The sequence below is a fragment of the Aulonocara sp. 'chitande type north' Nkhata Bay genome, linkage group LG12 (genome assembly GCF_057382095.1).
Source record: "Aulonocara sp. 'chitande type north' Nkhata Bay isolate Kocher_YH1m ecotype deep benthic linkage group LG12, A_spYH_male_GT1.1, whole genome shotgun sequence".
Lineage (NCBI taxonomy): Eukaryota > Metazoa > Chordata > Actinopteri > Cichliformes > Cichlidae > Aulonocara > Aulonocara sp. 'chitande type north' Nkhata Bay.
The window spans coordinates 7,595,256-7,616,686 of NC_141355.1; the positions used below are offsets into that span (position 1 = coordinate 7,595,256).

Consider the following 21,431-nt stretch of genomic DNA (forward strand, 5'->3'; position numbering starts at 1 on the left):
AAGGGTGTAGTTGACACTGACCAAATATGAAGGTTATGAAATCAAACCCCAAGGAGGAGTTCGCAAAAGTTCGAGGCATGGAAATGGCAAAATTAGAGCCAAAATGTCACCTTCTCTTCCAAATGGCGGACTTCCTGTTGGGTTTGCGTCAATGGGCCCACAGACTTTTTTGTTCGTCTTGGCATGATACACATGTGTGCCAAATTTCATACATGTAGCTCAAACGATGTGGTCGTAGGGCTGCATTTAACAAGGCATAGGTGGCGCTGTAGAGCCATTTCCCAGTGCTCATATGTAAAACCATTAAAATACAAAATTTTTCACCAGACCTGGCATGTGTGCAAAATTTCATGAGTTTTTGAGCATGTTTAGGCCCTCAAAAAGGCCCTTGTTTTGCCTGAATAATAATAATAATAATAATAATAATAATAATAATAATAATAATAATAATAAGAAACGGAGCAGATACAATAGGGCCTTCGCACTCTCGGTGCTCGGGCCCTAATAATAAACAGAGCAATTACAATAGGGCCTTCGCACTGTCAGTGCTCGGGCCCTAATAATAATAATAATAATAATAATAAGAAACGGAGCAGATACAATAGGGCCTTCGCACTCTCGGTGCTCGGGCCCTAATAATAATAATAATAATAATAATAATAATAATAATAATAAGAAACGGAGCAGATACAATAGGGCCTTCGCACTCTCAGTGCTCGGGCCCTAATAAGAAACGGAGCAGATACAATAGGGCCTTCGCACTCTCGGTGCTCGGGCCCTAATGAGCAAATTTTAAGCCACATGTTCATCATCTCTCTTTGGCTGTGCAGACATTGATGAGTGCGGGATCACAGGGCAGTGTGGAGAGGGAGCTCAATGCAGGAATCTTGAGGGCAGCTTTGACTGCAGCTGCCAGGTTGGATACAAAATCCACAATGGAGTAGAACCCTTTAACCCACTGAGAGACAAAGCTTCCTGCAAAGGTGCGCTCATATGTATTTATAGGACATTTTGTCACTCATCTAGAGTTCTGGTGTAATGTCAAAAATATATGGCTCTCGGTTTGGCTCTGCCACACTACTCTCTGGTTACTATTATAATGAAGGCCAATGTGAAGGTTCTCAGTCATCCAGGCCATGGTAGTCTAAGGTGCTTGGACAGAAAAGTGTCTGGACTTCTTTAAGTTTCTTGAAGACATTTCATCTCATCCAAGAAGCTTCTTCAGTTCTAAGAGCAATTGGTGGAGACTCCCAGATTTTTAAGCCCTTTTGGGAGTGTCCCAAAGAGGGCCCAGGGCCCCTAATCACACAAGCCAAGGTGTGAAAATGGGTGTGGGTCACAATCAGCCAAGGTTTCCAGTGAACCCATTGTGAAACCTAACCCCACCCTGTCATGTGATTTATTGAGAACAAATGACCCAGGATGTGAGTGGGCGTTAAGTCGTCTGAGAAGGGATCTCACAACTGGATTATAGATGGCAGACAGTTGGTGTTGTAAGCCCCGCCCTCTGTTCAAAGATGGTTGTTCACAGTGGACATAGATGGCTTCTTTCACTCCTCTTTCAAACCATCTGTCTTCTCTGTCCAAAATGTGAACACTGACATCCTCGAAAAAGTGACCTCTGACCTTTAGATGCAAACGTACAGCTGAGTCTTGACCTGTCGAGGTTGCTCTATGTTGTGCCATGCGTTTATGAAGTTGCTGGCCCAAGGTGTTTGGAAATGTTGTAGGTGTTGTGAGGTAAGATGCCTGAAGAAGCCTCTCAGATGAGAGATGAAACATCGTCAGGACACTTAAAGAAGTCCAGACGCTTTTCTTACCAAGCTCCTTAGACAATGACAGTCAATCTTGAATTAAATCCATGCAACCAGTTGCTGTAAAGAAAAGCTGGATGTAAACCTAAGTTGTGTATAATCCTGTCCTGCTCAGTTGTTAACTGTGGCCCACCTGCACTACTGGAGGACACGGTGCTAGTGCCAGTCACAGGAACTACGTACAGCAGCGTGGCCACATTCATCTGCGATGAAGGCTTTGTGTGGAGGAGGGGAGACAACAGCTCTGTGTGTGGTGCTGAGGGTCTGTGGAGCAAACCTGACATGGTCTGTGAAGGTAATGAAACTCTTTGGTGCTTGTAGCTGTTGTGATGTTCGGCTCTGCTTAACATTATGTGTTTTAAAATGCATTCACTGATATTTTCATGCTAACACTGGAGACAACACTGTGAATCTCAAGGTGATTATCTGCCAAATTTTTACTTATTCAGAGGATTTCAGGATCATTAAGCTCATTACTCTTTTGTTTGGGTCACTTTTGATGAGGTACCCATTTAAAAATACATCATTAAAGGTCCTTATTGTACATTTGTCTGTTTAAAAATATGTTAACCCTCTCAGAATTAACAATGACTTTTTACAGATGTGAAGAAACAAGCGCAATAATTTTATTTCCACAGCATCTATGAAATGTGCGAGATATGAACTGAAGCTGAACGAGAGCCGCACGTGATACCAATTGGTACCACAAGATACATTTGAATGTAACCTTTATTTTCCAGGCTAGTCATTCAAGGGACACAAAAGCAAAGCCTGATGAGGAAATCGAGAGATTAGAAACAGCAGCACATATCAGAAAATATCTGAACACATCCACTGGTGAAATGCTGCCCCCTGGTGCTGAAAGTTTTGTTAAATTCCATAAACAGAAATGACTAAAACCTTAAAGTCATGTGTCACATTGGAGAGTGTATTAATGCTGATTTTCTTCCTAATATGCTTATAAACCTAAAAAATGTTTAGTTTAGGTTTTTTTTGCTGAAACAAGTTACTCTAATACTTGTTAAGAGTATTAATGCATTATTTTTACTAATGTAAAAACTTGCTTAATAATAATAATAATAATATTTGCATGTTTTTTCCAACATCCAGAGAGTTTTAGCCAGTGACAGGATTGTTTATGAAATGGATCAGTTTGAGTTGTTGGAGATTTTCAGGTGAAAACATTTTCACGCAGCATGTCACTACTTTGGCTCCCAGAGGTTGACTGTGGTTCTCCACCTGCCGTCCCTCACTCACGCTTGCTGTGGAATAAAAGCACAAGGATGGGCACTGAGGTGGTTTATCAGTGTAACTCTGGATATCATAATGTTGGAAAGGGAAATGTCTCCATCTGCACTGCAGCTGGACAGTGGGCGGGTCCATCTGTGCTCTGCCGAGGTACTGTCACTGTACTTTCATGCTGATGAGGACTATTTCTAATCGAAAATGATTGACTGACCGAATTAATCTGAATCCTTTGTGTTACGTTGTTGTGGTGATTGTCGTTCCTTGTAGAGATCTTGTGTGGAAATCCTCCTGTAATTGAATTCACTGGGCAGGTGTGGAGTTATAACTCCACCCCTGGCAGCACTGTGCTCTATTTCTGTAAAGACGGCTTTTATAACAAAGGAGGAAATAATGTATCCACCTGTCAGGAAAATGGTCAGTGGACATCCCCAACTTTGTCATGCCAAGGTAATCAAACAATGGATTGTTTTCTAATGAAAAAAAAAACAGCATTAAATTATTAAATTCAATTCAATTTTATATAGCGCCGAAAAAACAACTGTCACCTCAAGGCACTTTATATTAACCACTTGGTGACAGTGGGAAAGAAAAACCCTCTTTCAACCAGGCTAAGAGGAGGAAGACGGGAAAACATCATAAGGACTTTTGAAAAAAAACAAATAAATAAATAAAGGTTTAATGTAGAGATTTAATGAGATAATTCAAGATTAAAGAGATTTTTTAAAGGTGGCACTCAGTAACTGCATTTCGTTGCCCTGTACCTGTGCATGTGCAATGACAATAAAGTTGAATTCTATTCTAAATTGTCAATTTTAAAAAGTCACTTGATTTTAAGACCCGGTCGGTCCCCTTTGATTATACCTGTTTCTCTTGCTATGACAAACTAAACTATATTGTTCAATATCTTATTGTGAAGTAAATTAAAATGTCTTGTGCTTTCAGTTGTTTTTATAATCCTCCATAACTCCCCTTGTGTATCATTTCCCGTCATAGAGATATTATGTGGGAATCCTCCAAATCTGCCTCACACTGGACAAGTGTGGAAAGGTAGCTCCACCCCAGGAAGCACTGTAATTTACTACTGTAAAAAAGAATTTTATCACAGTGACGGAAACAATGTTTCAGTGTGCACAATTAATGGTTACTGGACAAAACCAGATATCTCATGCAAAGGTAACATCTTTCTTCTGGCGCTCTCGAGACACAAATAACTGTTTATTTTCTTCTGTTAAATGATAGATTTTTTTTCATCTGTAGAAGTTGACTGTGGCAAGCCCCCACTCATCCCTAATTCAGTCATGCACTGGGATAAAATTTCCACTGTGGGCTCAAAGGTTATTTATCAGTGTAAACCTGGATATCTCAGTGCTGGAACAGGGAATGTATCTGTTTGTAGTGCCAGTGGAAAATGGGATGGAGCACCGATCCTTTGTCAAGGTGACATTTAGCTATAAACTTGTGTGTTAATTACTGTAAAGTCATTTTAAACCCCTGTGCAGTTTAACCATACACAATTCAAAACTCATTGAAGCATTGCTGACAACATACATCTAGCTATTATCACCCACAATGACCAGCTTTCTTTTTGTTGTAGAAATCAACTGTTGGGAGCCTGTTTTAAAACCCAATGCTAAAATGTTATGGGATGGCACATCACGCATTGGTAGTGTGGTTTATTACCAGTGTGCAGAGGGATATTACACCAGGAGCCTGAGAAACTACTCAGTATGTGGAGAAAACGGACTATGGGAGGATATTGATCTGTGGTGTGAAGGTGCAGATTATTACGTAATGCATGTTCAGGGGCTGTTGTTGTCGTTGTTATGGAAAAAAGGCATGTTTGATGGAGGATTGGACAGTGTGTCTGTCTTGTTGCATTTCTTTATAGCCCACAGTCTGTGCTCATTCATGTCTGTGTGTCAGACAGAAATAAGCTGTGGTCCCCCAGTAGCCCTCCCCCACGCTAACCTCCTGTGGGGCCACAACAGCACACCGGGCAGCACTGTGCTGTATGAGTGTATGGAAGGATTTTACCAGGAGAGTGGGAATAATATGTCAACATGTTCACTATCAGGAGAGTGGGGGGAAGTATCTATAAAGTGCAAAGGTAGAGTAACGATCTCTCTGTATCTGTTCAGCAGTGGGAGCATGATTATTTCTGATTATTAGCATGCTGTTTATGTGTTTGCATGCTTATTAATTTGTTTGTCCCTGCATGCTCTGTGGGTCTTAATATTTTTCTTTATTTCTAGGATTTTGGTTTCCTTTAGGTGCATGCTGAAAAAACAATGAATAGCACTATTTCTGAGTCATTAAACAATTCACTCTTGCTATTTTCCAGCTAAATGTGGCCCAGCTCCTTTTCTTGCCAACTCAGAGGTCGTGTGGCATAATAGAAGTGTTGTGATCCACCGCTGCGTGGCAGGATATCACAGCTGGAGGGGAAGCAATGTCTCTGTGTGCGGGAGCTCCGGGGAGTGGCAGAAAGCTACTCTGAGATGCATAGGTAAGTGTCAGCATACAGTTAAAGCCACAGTTCTCATTGTTTCATTACAGTCATCTGGAGGAGATTCCAATTGTTTAACTTGTATTTAGTAGCTTTTCAGTGCATCTTTCATTATGGCCCAAAGAGATTCTGATGCAAGTTAACAAGGCTGAAAAGCCCCCAAAAAGGAAAACCTTTCATAATACCCAGATCAACAACCGGTATTGGTAAAACAGATTACTGGCCTTCAGAATACTCAGTATTCTTAAAAGAAAGGACTGTGCTGGCCAAAAGGCCTGAAAGACTGCAGAAGACAACTAAAGTGGCTGACTGCATAATTTTCATTACATCTAGCCAACATAAGAACATTCTTGATGAGGTAGGTGAATGATTGTTAAAGTCTGCAACCAAGAAATTCTTTCATGGATGGAAATATAGTGTGTTTACAACAAGGTGCAAACCACTGGTTACACTCAAGAACAAGAAGGCCAGATTAGTCCTTGTCTGAAAAAACAAACTAGAGGTTGATCGGTTCTGGCAAAGATTCTTTTGATGCAAGAAAGAGATTAAATTGTACCATAATGATGGCAAGAGAAAAGAAGGGAAGAGAATGAAAGGAACTGCTCATGTTCCAAAGCACAGCACACCATCTGTTAAACACGACAGAGCCAATGCTTTAGCATGGGATGGCTGCCAGTGGAATCAGGTCTTTAGTGTATGATTGATGACATGACTGTTGATAAAAGTAGCAGGATGAATTCTAAAGTGTACAAGGCGCTACTCTCTACTCAGATTCAGCCACATGCTGCACAACAGACTGGATCGTGCTTCACAGTACATGTGGATAATGATCTAAAGCGTAGCTTTATGTTGCAAAGAAATGGGATATTCTTCAGTGGCCAAGTAAATCAGCTGATCTCAGTCCAATGGAGCATGGTTTTTATTAACTGAAGACAGAACTGATGGAAGAGTGCAGTATAATTGTCATACGCTTTGTGGATTGTTGCTTTTTACAGAATCAAAGACAGGAGGCAGAGAGAAAACTCAGTGTAAGCTTTGATTTTGATTTCCCAGGTGTTAAACAAAGTTCAGAGTCCACAGAGCAGTTTACAGAAAACTAGGAATCCATAGATCAGGAAATACTAAGAATTCCAAACACAAGCAAACTCAGCACTAGATGATCCACAGTTAGAGGGATGACTTGACAAAGGACAAGGAGAAGCTGAAACAATAAATACAAGAGTTGGTGGGGGAAAGGAAACACAGCTGAAAATAATGACGGAAGATGAGAAAAGGGAAGTAAAATAAAACAGGAAGTAATTACTCAGAGACAAAAGACTAACATAATACGACACAATAGAAAGAATAAGAAAATAAGTGACTGTGCCAAATAACCCTAAAGCAGAATATTAATGAAATAATCATTAACCAAAACAAATAATTGAGGCTCAGGATACTAAGAAATGTGATCATCAACCACAATCAAACTAAGAACCAAATGGAACATTAAATAATAAACAAGAATTACATCCACAAATTAAACACTGGTTCTGAAACCCAGGACCATAACAATAATAATACAGTACAACAACTGCATGACTGTCCATGACCAGCCTGTAGTGGGTAAATACTGTGGTTGACATGTTCATTATATCCCACAAAATGCTTTTTTTTCATCCACAGAAATCAAACCACCTATCAATCACCTGCTTATTTTTAATGAAAGCTGCCTGCAGTGGAAAGCAGAAAAGTACGAGGAGGACACAGAGGTTTACAAGGTCAGATAAAACATCACCTACCTTCTTTAGCAACCAGGACTTTTCTCCATGACACATTTGGTTTAAACTTTCTAGGTGACTTACACTGGATCCAGGGACTACCAGAGATCCTTTTATGACAAAAGGAAGAGATTTCTGAGCTCCAAAGCAGACCAGCTGAAGCTCTGCCTTGGCTTGCTTCCAGTCACAAACTATAGCATCACCATCACTGCAACATCTGCCAAGTTCACAGCCTCTGTCACCACAAACACCAGTCTACCAGGTAGCAATTTAACCTCAACTCTGCTGTAGTCTGATAAAATTATTTCCAATCAATGTACCAAATATATTTCATAAATAAATAAAAGTATTGTGCATTTTATTCTCTTTGGTCCCTTTATACTAAGCAAAATACTTTATAATATGATCTTAATCAATAGTACCTCCAGGACCAGTTGTCTACTACAGGGAATTTGACACTCCTCTACCAACGTTGAGTCTGCGCAGATCACCCAACACACTGGACTTAATAAGGTATCAGCATGGCAAGGGGAAAGATATCTGATATCTCTGAATCCTTTCCAAACAAAATCATGAAATGTTGCATGTTAGAGTTAATTTTTTTGTCTTTTTTCTCCCAGTTTGTACCAAGTGTTTGTGCTTCCTGTAGAGGGGTTTATGATGTTTAACTGTTCCTCTCCTGCAATCGCGCCGCCTTTGAGCACACTTAAGTCACCAGCGGAGTACATCACTGCTCAGTTTGAAGTCCATCGTGTTGGAACAGAGATGAATCTTACTATAGGAGATGGGCTGCTCTATGGTGGCTTTTATAATGCACCACTGGAGAGTGGCAAGAACTATTATATCATTTTACGGGCTGTCAGTCAGTGGAAATCGGTGAGTGCAGCTATTCTATGGTTAAAAAGTAATGACTGAATATGTTCGACGGACTTTAGCTGCATGTCTTCTCTCCTAGGCCTTAAAAAGTTCCTGTGTCCTGTGGGCTAAAGTAACAGGTAATGCACTGTGAAGCAGTCAGCAAGATCATTTTATCCACCATTATGACACTCTCAATTTACCCCAGTTTCCAAAGTGTCACTTAGTCACAGAGACTTTCTTCATTCCAGCTACATCGTACGCTCTGAGGGTTTCATCGCTGTCTGCTGTAGCTACCATAGGGCTGGTTGCCGTGGTTATTTGGGGAGGCTACAGTATCCACTGGTATGGAAGATGGCACACACTTCATTACATTTCATTTTCACACTATTAACATAATTTCATGTCTAAGTAGACACACTGATCCATCAGTATATTAGTATAATGATCTATAGTCATAGTTATAGCGTAACGTCCCTCTGTCCTTGTTTCCAGGTGTTTCAAGAAGACATGATGCTCCTGAGTGCTGACGTGCTCTAATACTGTCCTGAGTTTCTAGCAGTACATTTTGTAAATAGTTATTATTTTATATTAAATATTATCACCATATTAAACTTATTAACCCTCTGATGCATAGTGGTCACTGGAGTGGACAGCTACTAAAACGTACATATCTCTTTAATGCATTGGTTTCTATGGTGGAACTGCATATTAGCCTCTAGAGTGCTCTCTGCTGCCATGCTCCATTGAGGTCAATTCAGTGTTCAGTTAGTGCAACTGCAAGTAAATTTCCTCTGAATCAAAGATGGCAGACAAACTGTCACCCCTGCCGACCACTGCTGGCATATCCTGTCAATCCTTCTATGCTAAAAGAGCCCAACAGGTAAAAAAAATATGATGATATGCAGTAACATCTAGGGAAGGATATTATCTGTTTGGAATAAGAAATTGTTATGTCTAATATGTAGAAAACTACGATTAACCATGTGTCCACTGTAGTGGACATCATGCATTACCCACTATATTTTTTTAACATAAGTCATAAATTGTCTCACTGTTTTTTGGGACTGTTTTGGTTATAAGTAAGCATATAATTGTTACATTTATAAGCTACTCATTTAAAATGTATATTTCTGTGCAGATCAGCTGTAGTTTGAGTTACTATAATAATTATTTTATCATATTTTGTAGACTTCAAATGCAGCAAAGAATAAGGCAGCGTACAGAATAGTCCAGGAAATTCCATCCAGCTCCAGTGATGATGATTTCATTGATGAGTGCAGTGATGATGAGTTCAGTGATAAGTCCAGTGATGATGAGAGTGGCTGCCAGAGCAGAACAGAGACATAGGAACTACGGACAGCCTAGGTGTGATGAACACAGAAGTGTTTGGAGATGCAGAGACTAAGATGTCAGTTTGTGTTTTCTTCCAGCATGCTACTAAGGGCTTGGTAATACTGTCCTGCATCGTTATAGAACTGTGTAGACTCAAAAATGTTTCTCTTGTTGGAGATAGTTTGCCATATTCAGGTGTAGGATTCACAGCTAGGACTGTTGATTGGTTTTGTTATTTACATCTAAACATTGGGGCCTTATGAGTTGAAAGTTCCAAAAAAGTTGCTGAGATGTTTTTCAAAGGATACAAGCAAACAAGTGTTTGTATATTTACAATAGAACACAAGGTAATTAATTTTTATAGTAAATTCACAGTATTTCATGCTAAGTGCTCAGGCGCATGTAGTCCACTGGAGTGGACAAGTTTATAACTTTATAAAAAAACATATTTTGGGGGAAAAAAGAGTTGAACATTTTTTTTCATGTCCTGAGAAGAATAAAAGCACTTAAGAAAAAAATCTTGACCAAGGCTTTCATAATTCATGCATCAGAGGGTTAAAATCATTTTTTGACACAGACTCACATTGTGATTATTGGGTGTGCAGAGGTCCTCTCTTCTGTTCCAGGATCTCAGGGTCAGTTTATGATACTAAAGTCCTTTAAGAAGCAAGTCTTTCCTGTCTGCAGAGCACATTAAAATGTGTCAGAGCACTCATCAGGACACAGAAAGTGTGTGAGCAGAATGTCTCTCAACTTCTGGAAGACTATGTCCGGGTCAATGGTGTGATGAAGAAGAGACTTGGCTTCCACACGTTGACCTGTTGTTTGCTGGTCATCAGTGAAACCAAACATCCTTGGTGATGTGGGCCCTCTTAGTTCTACTCTGTTTTGTGATGCAGTCGTGGTTTTGGATTAACGTTGCACAGTTTTGACACACCACTCAAGAAATGCTCTGAATGTCATAGAAATGCTCGTAGAGAAAGAAAGAAAGTGCAGACAATGTAAAGTGTATATAAATATATATATACCCCTCACACTTTGAAAGTCTTGTCTCACACTACAGCTGCAGTGCAAACTCACATATCCCTTTTTGGAGTAAAGATCCTTCAAAGATGGGAAGAGTGACACGATTCCAAGTGCATGAAACTCCTTTGTCGCTTTAGTTAGAGTTCTCCTGCAAAAGCAGAAGTGTTGTTTGTGATGAGATTCTTACCAGTTTGAAAAATGAATGGAATAAACATCATGCCTCTTACCCTTCCTTTTCATGCATGTGAGCTACAATGATCTTCACCATTAATCGCCTGGTGGAATCTTTCAAACTCCCAGTTTATTCATACTCATGGATGACAGTCACCCCTGCTGGTTTGGAAGTTGGAATCTGCGCCACTGTCTAAATAAATTTGATACAAACCACAAAACAACTGACCAAAAAAGGAGACAATTTTAACCCAAGCAACTATTTGTTTTCCTCTAATCTGTTTTATCTTCGTGTTTAAGCTTTTTCAAGTAATGGTCACTAAAGAGCCAAGTGTGAGCCTATTAAGTAATGTATCAGAATCAGAATACTTTATTGATCCCTAGGGGAAATTATTTTGGTTACAGTGCTCCAGTTCAAACAGTAACAAAGACAGACAGTACAAAAAGTAAGGAATAGCACAATACATACAATATATATACATGCATATATATATATATATATATATATATATATATATATATATATATACATATAAGTTACTTATTGATAAATAGCTGAATAAGAAAGAGCATGTGCAAAAAGGGTGTAGCTATTGCAGTAAGTGTAAGTGCAATATGTATGTATCTACATTTCTTGCATGTATGCTGTCCAATAGAGGCTGAACCATTTGACATCCAGCATCGCTTGTGTCACTGCTCTGAATGCTGGTGGTTGACACAGACAATGTATCTGTTAGACTTGGAGAGGAGGGCTCTTCCAGATGTTGCTGCAGGACAGTCAAATATGAGGATCACAAATAAAAATATTAGAATATAAGGCATATACAATCAAAAATCAACCAAAACAAAACTACCATTTATGAAACTTTTTGTCTAAAAAGTTTACTTTTTGGACTACACCATTATGAATGATCCCATAGTCCATTTCTATCTCAAAAATCCTATTCATCATCCTAGTCCATATTTTTTTGTGCATGTCATTATTGATCACTAAAGAGTTATGACGTATCATAAATTATAACTGTCATAGACACATATTGCTTCCCAAGTCATTTGACAGGGGTCCATAAATCACTGGTTTGACATAGTGGTCTTTGTGTGTATAGGATCACAAGTCAAATCTGTCAAAATTCTTCCATAGATTTCAATTCAAGATTCAACTACCAGCTCGCTTTAGTCTAGACTTGCAAAAGAAGTGTATAACCTTTCAGATCACCTTCCCACCTTGAGCTTATTCTATGGCTGTGAGCACTTGAAATCATTCACCTGCAAACCACTAAATTATGATAATAATCGATTATCTGTCAGAGACCTAAAAAAAAAAAAATGCTGCTGCCACAAGAAATACTGAAATATTACGTTATTTTACAAAGGTTACTCTTGGGACCTTCAGCAGAGACTGAACCTGATGACAGATCTGATGGAGCCTGGAAGCTAAAAAATCTGTCCACACCAATTATATGATCTCGAAAGGAGAAAAAGATGGCGTATTAACGATGGGGCTGGAATAATACCACTAAACAGTATTATGGGGCATATTTGAATGTGGAACGCGTTTCCAGAGACAAGCCGAGAGATGTGTGTACTGGGCCTTTAAAGGTGTTTTGCATCCGGAGCAGCTCCCTCATATCCCCCAGACAGGCCAACGTCTCACCTACAGCATCACAAACCAGTTTGTTTACAAGGGCTTAAGCAGGTACGCAACACTCAGTACTGCGAGGAAAAAGTGAAAGTGCCGTTTTAGAGCTCGTTATAAAGCAACAGTGAAGCATGTTATAGGACAGCCTGGGCGGCTGGCTGAACAGTAAGGAGTAGGCCGAGGGGACACATAGAGCTGTGTGATTGATGCCATTTAGCAACAGTACAGCTAACGTTAGCCATGGACGTGTTATACCAGATTAATGTATTTTTTGGGGGGGGGTTTACTCAGGTTTACTCTAAATAAAGGCCAGACTTTAACCTTGCGTTAGCTGGGCGCTACGCTAATATACTCAGACAACGATAGTCAAGTTGCAGTGTTCGCTTAAAACAGACCGATAATTTCATATTGTCTTGTTTATCGGTACATTCTGGCAATATTGTATCATTAATACACCCACATTTCCTTTTAATGCGTTTCTGAGTAAGGCTGTAATGGCTATTCAACACTTTCATATTTAATTTAAATATTGCTCGTCAATGATGTTACCGCCGTGAAAAGCAGTTATAGTAGCAGCCGATTTAAATTAGCATTTTTTGTTGTCTTATGTCACACTGGTCAACGCCGAATTAAAGCGTGGACAGTCATTTTTAATAGGACATTGAAAGATAACCGCTAACTAAGAAACTTTTGAAAGCGATAGCCTTGTAATTATTAAATTGACCGGTTTGTGAATCGAGTCTGGCCTCGCGCTCTCCAGGCAGCACACGCAAGGTTGATTGTTGTGGTTATAATTAGTATGGCTGTAATTGACACAGGTGACGTTAACTATATAAACTATATAGTGGGCGGGTACATACACACACACATATATATATATATATGCATGTGTCTGTGTATTTTATTTTAATTTTTAATTTTTTTTTAAACAAAATCTTTAAAATGTTTACATCCAGGTAAAACCACCTGCCACCTAAAGTTAAAAATTTTAATCGGTGTCCAGATAGTGCGTGACCTTAGAACAAGGGTGGGGGAACTCCAGGCCTCAAGGGCCAGCGTCCTGAAGGATTTAGATGTTTCCTTCATCCAACACAGCTGATTTAAATGGCTGAATTACCTCCTCAACATGTCTTGAAGTTCTCCAGAGGCCTGGAAATGAACTAATCATTTTATTCAGGTGTGTTGACCCAGGGTGATATCTAAAACCTGCAGGACACTGGCCCTTGAGGCTTGGAGTCCCCCACCCCTGCCTTAGAACTAGACTTGATTCGCAAAATTTATAGTAGCCTATTCCTAGGAGAGATATTCAGTCTTTGTATTTTCATGTTGGTCTACTACAGCTGCTGTGGTCCCCTGGTTCACTATGGCCCAGAACCAAGTGATTCTGCAGTTCCGCTTCGCCACATTTGGAGACTCCATGCTACAGAAGATGAACCTTCTGAGACACCAGAGGCGCTTCTGCGATGTTACTGTTCGCATCAACCAGCTGGAGGTCCCTGGTCACAAAGTGGTGTTTGCTGCTGGCTCCTCTTTCTTAAGGGACCAGTTCATCCTTCAGCAGGACTCCAGGGAGGTCCAGATCTCTATGATCCAGGAGGCAGAAGTTGGCCGACAGCTGCTGCTGTCCTGCTACACTGGCCAGCTGGAGTTTCCTGAGCTGGAGCTGGTGCATTACCTGACAGTGGCCAGCTTCCTCCAGATGGGCCACATTGTAGAGCAGTGCACTCAGGCCCTCAGCAAGTTCATCAAACCACAGGCTTCACGCCAGCTGGAAGTGGATGTAAAAATGCGGAGGGAGAAGAGGGAGGAGAGTTTATCCTCCCAGGCAAAGATAGAACAAGAGCGCTCTCAGGTGCAGACTGTCCATCAGGAGGAGGAGGAGGAAGAGGAGGAGGAGGAGGAAGAGGTAGTGGAGCAGGTGGAGCAGGATAATAACGATGATGAAAGCGAAGATGATGATGTGATTATACAGCCCAAAAGCCCTGTCCAGATCTTGACCAGGCGTCCAAGGCAAGGCATAGTGGAGAGTGACATCACTATAGTAAAGGTGGAGTCTGTGTCTGATGTTGCAGAGAACTCCATCACCGGTCACTTCTCCACCAACCCTCCTGCAGAGCTCCACTCCCCTGAGCCCCAGCACTCGCTCATTAATTCCACCGTTGACAGCCGCAGCAGTGAGATGGCCGTTCCGCCTGGCGTGACGGGATACCCACTTAGCCCTCCTCCTTCATCTCCACCTGCAGAGAAACACATCGGACACCAGAGGAACTACGACAAGCCTCTCCAGTGGTACCACCAGTGCCCCAAGTGCGCCCGAGTCTTCCGCCAACTCGAGAACTACGCCAACCACCTCAAGATGCACAAGCTCTTCATGTGCCTGCTGTGCGGCAAGACCTTCACGCAAAAGGGCAACCTGCACCGGCACATGCGCGTTCACGCCGGCATCAAACCCTTCCAGTGTAAGATCTGCGGTAAGACTTTCACCCAGAAGTGCTCGTTGTTGGATCATCTAAATCTGCACAGCGGAGATAAGCCACATCGCTGTAACTACTGTGACATGGTGTTTGCTCACAAGCCAGTTCTCCGCAAGCACCTCAAACAAATCCACGGGAAGAACAGCTTCGATAATGCAAATGAAGGCAGCCTGCACGACGGCGGGGTGGACTTTGAATTCGGACGAATATGAGATCACTTTGGACTTACTGGCTGTGCTGTTTGAGAACACAGTAACAAAGGCGGCCACGTGAGTGAGACGTTCACTGACATGGATGATGGGTTACCTAAAGGATACAAACATGAACAAAGTTTTTCTGATCGGCACATCACTGTAGCTTCATTACTGTGGACTATTTGTCTTTCTTTTGTACAATACAGTGTAGATGCCTTCATCTCATACTTGAAAATTGAAAAACACTGAAACGCATCATAATGTTTGAACATCATTAGTTTTATTAATGCATTGCCATGTCTTTGTGTCTACCCTGTCCTTTAAAGAACTGCACAATGAACAGTATCCATTTTTATGTTGTTTATGTACACAATCTGCTGTATGATTACTTTTTAAACTGTATGACTATGGCAACGTGGACTTAGGAGAAACTTGAAAGAGTGGAGATGCAACATTATTTTACATAAGGCAAGCTATGTCATTTTGTCTTGGTGGCCAAAGTGTCTGTTAGCCTAAGGGGTCTTCTTTTTTTAATAGAATTTATATCTGAGGTACTATTGGACCAAAGTGACATTGTATCTGTCCTGTGTTCATGGAAGTCAATGTGAGTTACGAATAAAGAAATATTCTTAACTGTTGCTTTTGTTTTCTTACCGTTACTCATTGCTTCATCGTTCACGCACAACAGAAAATTCCCATGTTAGTGTCCAGTCTGTAGTAATGCTCCAATGCCGTTCTCAGTGTGTGCTTGTTTTTACAATTTTTAATCAGATCGAGTTGGCAGTATCTGAAAGTGGCATGGAAATTTCTGGTGAGTTGTTTCAACAAAGGGTTCTGTGTTTCCTGCACTTTCAGTATTTCCACATTTTGAAAGAAGATGCTGTACTCTTTTAAAGAGAGGTTTCGCACCGCTTCACAAAATGAAATCAAATATTATGTCTAATTCTATGCTTTCAGTGTGTATCCGATGTTGAACAGCAGAGATGACAGTAAGAACCTGTTAGACCTCGTTTGCAGCCACGTCTTGCTCACTTTGGAACTGGTTTATTTAACAGATGGGTCCACATGATTCGTCATAAAGGTGAAGGTGCACGGTAAGGTGAAAGACCCCACAACATCTGAGAGAAGTCCCCAATCATAAGCTGACCCTTTATAAGCAAGCAATTGGCAACAGTGGGAAGGAAAACTTCTTCTCCTGACAGAACCAGGCTCGTGGATGGGCAGCCATTCTCCACAACCTGTTGAGGGTGAGAAAAGGGAGATGTGTTTATACAGTTACGAGTGACATTTATGAAAATGTGTTAAATTAACCACTGGCGACCTGTCAAGGGTTCACCCTGCTTCTCTCATTAAGACAGCTGGGATAGGCTCCACCCACCCCCCCAAACCCCATCCCCACCCACCGTGACCCTGACAAGGATAAGTGGAAGAGAATGGATGGGTGGATAGCATTACCTTTGAAAGAATAAAATAATATACAGTTAAAATGAATAGGCCTACTGTACCCAAGACTAGGTAGGCTTGCAAACCTTTAGCAGGACTGATATTTTCTCCAGTGTAGTTACTTATAGTTACTGCCTTTGTATATGTGTATTTATATTACTTAGATGTTGGCCCAACATTTATTCTTCAGAAGTAGAAAGGTGGCAGGAATAAATCCTTCTGTTTTCTTGAGCCAAGGCTGGCTGTTATTGCACTCGAGGCAGCCCTATGCTGGAGCGTTGTGTTTTGACCCAATATTTGTTTTGGCTTTCTACATCAAATAACCCAATACAAGTAGTTAAATAATCGTATTTACAGCAGTGTACTTAAACATGTCCAACAGTCTAATGTCAGCATAAAATAAGTTTACCATGACAGTATGTAAGTTGTCTAAACTGGAATTAGTGTAAAAACACTATGCTTAAAATTGTATTTGCCAAGCAGTAAATGTGATTTGAATATAATGAATTTGAATAAGGACGGCTTTGTCGAGTCGTCATTGTTTCACATATCTTCATTGGTTCGTGGTGTAGCCATGAGCAAGTCAGCAGGCTGCTGCAAGAGATTCCTGCACTATGCTTTTGACTACGAAACACCAAAAACGCTGGTTATTCCCAGCTTAGGTGTAGGATTTGTGTTCAGGTTCACCCAATTCTTGGTGGTGATGTATGTGGTTGGGTAAGTACCCAATAAAATCAGAGGAGGGGATTGATTGGTTGGGGATGTGGTAATATGTGGATTATGAAATGATGTTTTTGCTTGCACAGTTAAACTCAGACATTTCTGCAAACCTGCTGTAGGTATGTGTGTGTGGTGCAGAAGGCCTACCAGGATACAGATACTGTCATCAGCACCGTCACCACGAAAGTGAAAGGTTTCGCTTTCACCAACACATCTGACACGGAGCCTCGTTTTTGGGATGTGGCTGATTACATTATCCCTCCTCAGGTACTGAAACGTGCATTTTAGGATTTCTGTCATTTTATATGTGAGGGGGGAGAACAGCATAACAGGTTTTGGCTTTTTTCATTCCCTGGAAACTTTTTCCCTGCTCTACTTTCTGACAGAGTGATCATTCATTCTTTGTGCTGACGAATATGGTTGTGACCCCAAAACAAGTGCAGTCACATTGTCCCGAGGTGAGTCACTGCTGTTACAAAACAGATAACCAGAGCCAAGGGTCGGCCATGTCTTGCCAAACTTGCACAACCATTGATGAAGACCATTAGAGTGCCAAGTACATGGTGATTGTCCTGTATTAACAGCTTATTTTTTTCTATTACTACATTTCTCTGTGGCTATTGTTTTTCAGTTGGGGGAAATCATAAATATGATTATAAACCCTTTTAAAGTCAAGTGTATCATATTTTCTGTGAGTTTTTCCCCCACGGCAAGTAAATTGCACAAAAATACCTGATGCAGGAAATATGGCACAAATCATAACTCATATAGCCAAATGGATACTTATCTAATTAAAAATTGTTAGAAGACTCAAGAAACTTCAGGCTTTAAAGGGTTAAGTATTAAATACTTTTTAATGTTTGCATTAACCCTTTAAAGCCTAGATAATTTTTTAAAATTGGGAGCTTCTGACAAAGATTTTTAATTAATTTAAAAATGTAATTAATCTGTTTGTGTCATATTTTCTACATCCAGCATTTAAAAATGTATTTATTTATTTAATTGTTTTGCATATTATTGCTTAAAAATGTTTGTGAAATTTATTTAGGATTTTTAACTTCACCTTCAAATATACACATTAACACTGGAGATTTTTCCTGCAGCTTCCAAGCCCATCAACTACTTGTGTGGATGACTGCAACTGTGTCGAGGGACGCAGTGATCCCCGGGGCAACGGTAGGCCTTCCTCCCTGATGATACAGCCCCTTTAATATTTGTGGCCTCACGCAGCAAAAACTCAGCGTGAAATTTATTTTCCACCCAGGTATACAGACGGGACTGTGTGAGAACTACTCCACCACTGCACGGACCTGTGAAGTGCTCTCATGGTGCCCACTTGAAATAGACACTAAGCTGCCTGAGTAAGAATATATTTACCATGTTAGAATATTTGTTACTAGTTCCAGGACTGTGGAGGCTTGATGTGTTGTTTCATGTCCTGCAGGCATGCGCTGCTGGTTGCAGCAGAAAACTTCACCGTGTTGATCAAAAACAGCATCACGTACCCAAAGTTCAACTTTCACAGGTCGGTGAACTGCATTTGAATGTAAGAGGGAGATCTGTAGGTGCTTAAGCAAACATACAGAGTCACAGTTTTCCCCATTAAACCGGAGCCTTGTCCTCCTTCCTCCAGAAGAAACATACTGCCTCATGTGAACTCCTCATACCTGAAGAGGTGTGAATTCAGCCGTCTCACAGACCCACACTGTCCCATATTCAGACTCAAGCATATTGTCTCAGAGGCTGGGGAGGATTTTCAAGACATGGCTGTGAAGGTGAATCGAATGATCGTTGTCTTTCTGTACTGGAATTCATTGTTCAAGTTCCTGTATGGTCTTCCTCCAGTATATATGTCTCATAAGCAGGATGTGAGCCAGTACAGCCCTCAGGTTCCCTGGCTCCCGTCTGATAGTCACTCCCACAGTTAGTGTAATGTATGCATTTTTATGTTCTCTGTGGTCGCTCCATATCACAAGGCAAAAACCTTTCTAGCTTCTCTGCTCTGTGCTGCGATTAAAGTCTACCATGGGAGCTGAGAACAGCTGGAAATGCTGAACTCTTAAAGCCATTTTTTGGCTTTCCATTAAGTGTGGTTGAGCACTATGTAGCTGTTTCACCTTCATTGTAGGATACATTGTTTTACATGGTTGTCTCTTTAAACTCTGAAAAGCGGGTATAAGTTAACATTTCATTCAGTATTGCCATATTTGAACTTAATAATTATTGTCTTACTCTGTTTTCAATTGTAGTTGGTGTTTTCAACCAAATTTTAGGTCCTTACAGGTTCTTATCTATATATATTATGATCATGGTTGCCTAGCAATGGCCATTGAAGCTTTTTTTTTTTTTTTGCATTTATGCTCCTACAATAAAACACATTTTACTATTTCAGTTTCATGGCCAAAAGCACAAGCAGTCATTAAAATACTGTGGCATAGGCGTGTACTAGTTTTATACCATTCTTTGTTATTGTTTTTTGTCCAAACACTACTTTTTGTAGTGACTATTATATTTTAATTGTTGTGTTTAATTACATCAGTACAGATCTAACCTAAATTTAAAGGTGCTAACTGAATAATCCTGAACTGAGTGATTTGTTTTACAGGGGGGTGTCCTTGGTATTCTTATTGACTGGAGCTGTGATTTGGACTGGTGGGCAGGGGAGTGTTTACCTAAATACAGCTTCCGGAGGCTGGACAACAAACATCCTGTCAACAATGTGGCCCCTGGTTACAACTTTAGGTGAAAAACTTTTTTTTTTTTTTTAAACAGACAGGTACTGATGAATGTATAAGGCTGAATAAAGAACTGCTAAAACTTCTGTCTTTTAGATTTGCTAAATACTACAAGGCAGCAGATGGAGAGGAAACCAGAACGTTAATCAAAGCTTACGGGATCCGCTTCGACGTCATTGTGTTTGGAACTGTGAGGCCTGACTAATCTTGAAACAGCAATGATTTTATCAAGAACGGTCCGTGTTTTTACTTTAGTCTTATGGTAGTTTGGGGTTCTTACAGGCAGGAAGATTTTCCATCGTTCCAACCATAGTGAACTTGGGTGCAGCCTTGTCATTCCTCAGTTTGGTGAGAAGAGAAATGTTCAGACTAGCATCCGTATAAGTGATGAAACACCAAATTTTAAATGTTTTGACTATTTTCGTTCAGGTGCCCGTGGTTGCTGACTGGTTTTTGGTGACTTGCTCAAGGAAACGAGATCTTTACAGCAGACACAAAACAACACATCTCACTGAAGATGCAGACAGTGCATCGGTAACTGACTTTTCTCCTTCACTTTCACTGATGATCTTTAGTACTGACTAAGATCTTAAATGTTGGTCTGTTTGTTTGTGTTTTTTTTGTAACACAGGTGTCAATGGGGACCACCTATGGAACCCAGTAGCAGGAACAACATTTTTCTACAGAGAAATTGGAACCCTCATGAAACGAGACGTTAAAACATCATTTGAATATTTCACTAAAACCATTAAAATGTGATAATAGAAAGAAGGAGGATAAACAATGATGGAGGAAGAACTCTGGCTTTTATTTAAGTAGCATCTACAAAACACTCACTAGTAAAAGTATAAATGTGTAATCTTCAAAATATAATTATAATACCAGCAGCAAAGATGGAGAATGAAAGGTTTCAGAATAAAATACAGTTCTGGGCTACTAATTACTGATCATTAATATGTTCTTTTACAGCTTATTTTATTATTAGTGCAGCTTATTATTTGCACTTTTGAGTAGTTTCACCTAAAATAATGTATTATCAGTTACCAGGTAATTGTATTTGAGTATTCAATTGAGTCAAAAACATGTAGTTATGTGAAAATAAATGGAAGTATCGTTACAGATTATTTGTATAATGTATTAGGACCTGGAATCATCATCATTCATATGTGCAATAATGATTGCGGAGCATGGTGTATTTTATGAGCCAATTGTTTTTTCCTTTTGCCACTAATACATTTTTTAACACTTGAAGACACAACAGACAAACACTTGAATTTCCTGTCCCCCTATTCTTCTAGTCACATGACTTATAGTGAGTAGTATACATAAAAAAAAAACATTGTCCGTTTAAAATGTTAGTGAATAGTAGGATTAGTCCTGAAATACTTTAGTAAAGTTTGCCTACTAATAGTTCAAATCTATGGTTCAAATATGTAGTAGTAAAAGCGCGTGGATACAGTTCTCATAAGAAGCGTTAAAGTCTCCTCCACACCACATGGTGGCAGCATAACGCA

The 21,431-nt window shown here is 40.2% G+C and overlaps 3 protein-coding genes across 3 annotated transcripts in view; all 3 read left to right on the top strand.

Annotated features, from left to right (window-relative positions):
* LOC147316851 (sushi domain-containing protein 1-like) overlaps positions 1-8,802 on the top strand; it is a 39,083-nt gene extending 30,281 nt beyond the window's left edge. Inside the window, exons 2-17 of the mRNA XM_086313056.1 lie at positions 831-983; positions 1,930-2,109; positions 3,033-3,212; positions 3,330-3,509; positions 4,056-4,235; positions 4,320-4,499; positions 4,657-4,836; positions 4,990-5,169; positions 5,404-5,568; positions 7,231-7,325; positions 7,401-7,587; positions 7,745-7,838; positions 7,946-8,201; positions 8,281-8,320; positions 8,432-8,525; positions 8,676-8,802. Of these exons, the coding sequence (XP_086169182.1) occupies positions 831-983; positions 1,930-2,109; positions 3,033-3,212; positions 3,330-3,509; positions 4,056-4,235; positions 4,320-4,499; positions 4,657-4,836; positions 4,990-5,169; positions 5,404-5,568; positions 7,231-7,325; positions 7,401-7,587; positions 7,745-7,838; positions 7,946-8,201; positions 8,281-8,320; positions 8,432-8,525; positions 8,676-8,694 (2,363 nt within the window). The 3' untranslated portion in view covers positions 8,695-8,802. The remainder of the gene's footprint in view (positions 1-830; positions 984-1,929; positions 2,110-3,032; positions 3,213-3,329; positions 3,510-4,055; positions 4,236-4,319; positions 4,500-4,656; positions 4,837-4,989; positions 5,170-5,403; positions 5,569-7,230; positions 7,326-7,400; positions 7,588-7,744; positions 7,839-7,945; positions 8,202-8,280; positions 8,321-8,431; positions 8,526-8,675) is intronic.
* A 3,471-nt stretch (positions 8,803-12,273) lies between these two features.
* On the top strand, positions 12,274-15,712 carry zbtb26 (zinc finger and BTB domain containing 26). Its single transcript, XM_086313402.1, has 2 exons — positions 12,274-12,408; positions 13,692-15,712. The coding sequence occupies exon 2, from the start codon at positions 13,715-13,717 to the stop codon at positions 15,035-15,037; it is 1,323 nt and encodes a 440-aa protein (XP_086169528.1). The 5' UTR covers positions 12,274-12,408; positions 13,692-13,714; the 3' UTR covers positions 15,038-15,712.
* Positions 15,713-16,527: 815 nt separating this feature from the next.
* Positions 16,528-21,427, top strand: p2rx4b (purinergic receptor P2X, ligand-gated ion channel, 4b). The gene is made up of 12 exons (XM_086313404.1): positions 16,528-17,179; positions 17,302-17,449; positions 17,569-17,640; positions 18,286-18,358; positions 18,447-18,543; positions 18,627-18,707; positions 18,816-18,957; positions 19,788-19,924; positions 20,014-20,107; positions 20,200-20,265; positions 20,347-20,451; positions 20,549-21,427. Exons 1-12 carry the CDS (start codon positions 16,965-16,967, stop codon positions 20,579-20,581), a joined length of 1,263 nt encoding a protein of 420 aa, XP_086169530.1. The 5' UTR covers positions 16,528-16,964; the 3' UTR covers positions 20,582-21,427.
* The last annotated feature ends 4 nt before the right edge of the window (positions 21,428-21,431 follow it).

Excerpts from the sequence above, each read along its gene's own strand:
- zbtb26 (XM_086313402.1), top strand. The coding sequence starts at position 13,715 with ATGGCCCAGAACCAAGTGATTCTGCAGTTCCGCTTCGCCACATTTGGA.
- p2rx4b (XM_086313404.1), top strand. The coding sequence starts at position 16,965 with ATGAATTTGAATAAGGACGGCTTTGTCGAGTCGTCATTGTTTCACATA. Across the intron at positions 18,958-19,787 it reads TTCAAGACATGGCTGTGAAG|GGGGGTGTCCTTGGTATTCT; the intron begins GTGAATCGAATG and ends TTTGTTTTACAG. Across the intron at positions 20,108-20,199 it reads ACGTCATTGTGTTTGGAACT|GCAGGAAGATTTTCCATCGT; the intron begins GTGAGGCCTGAC and ends GGGTTCTTACAG.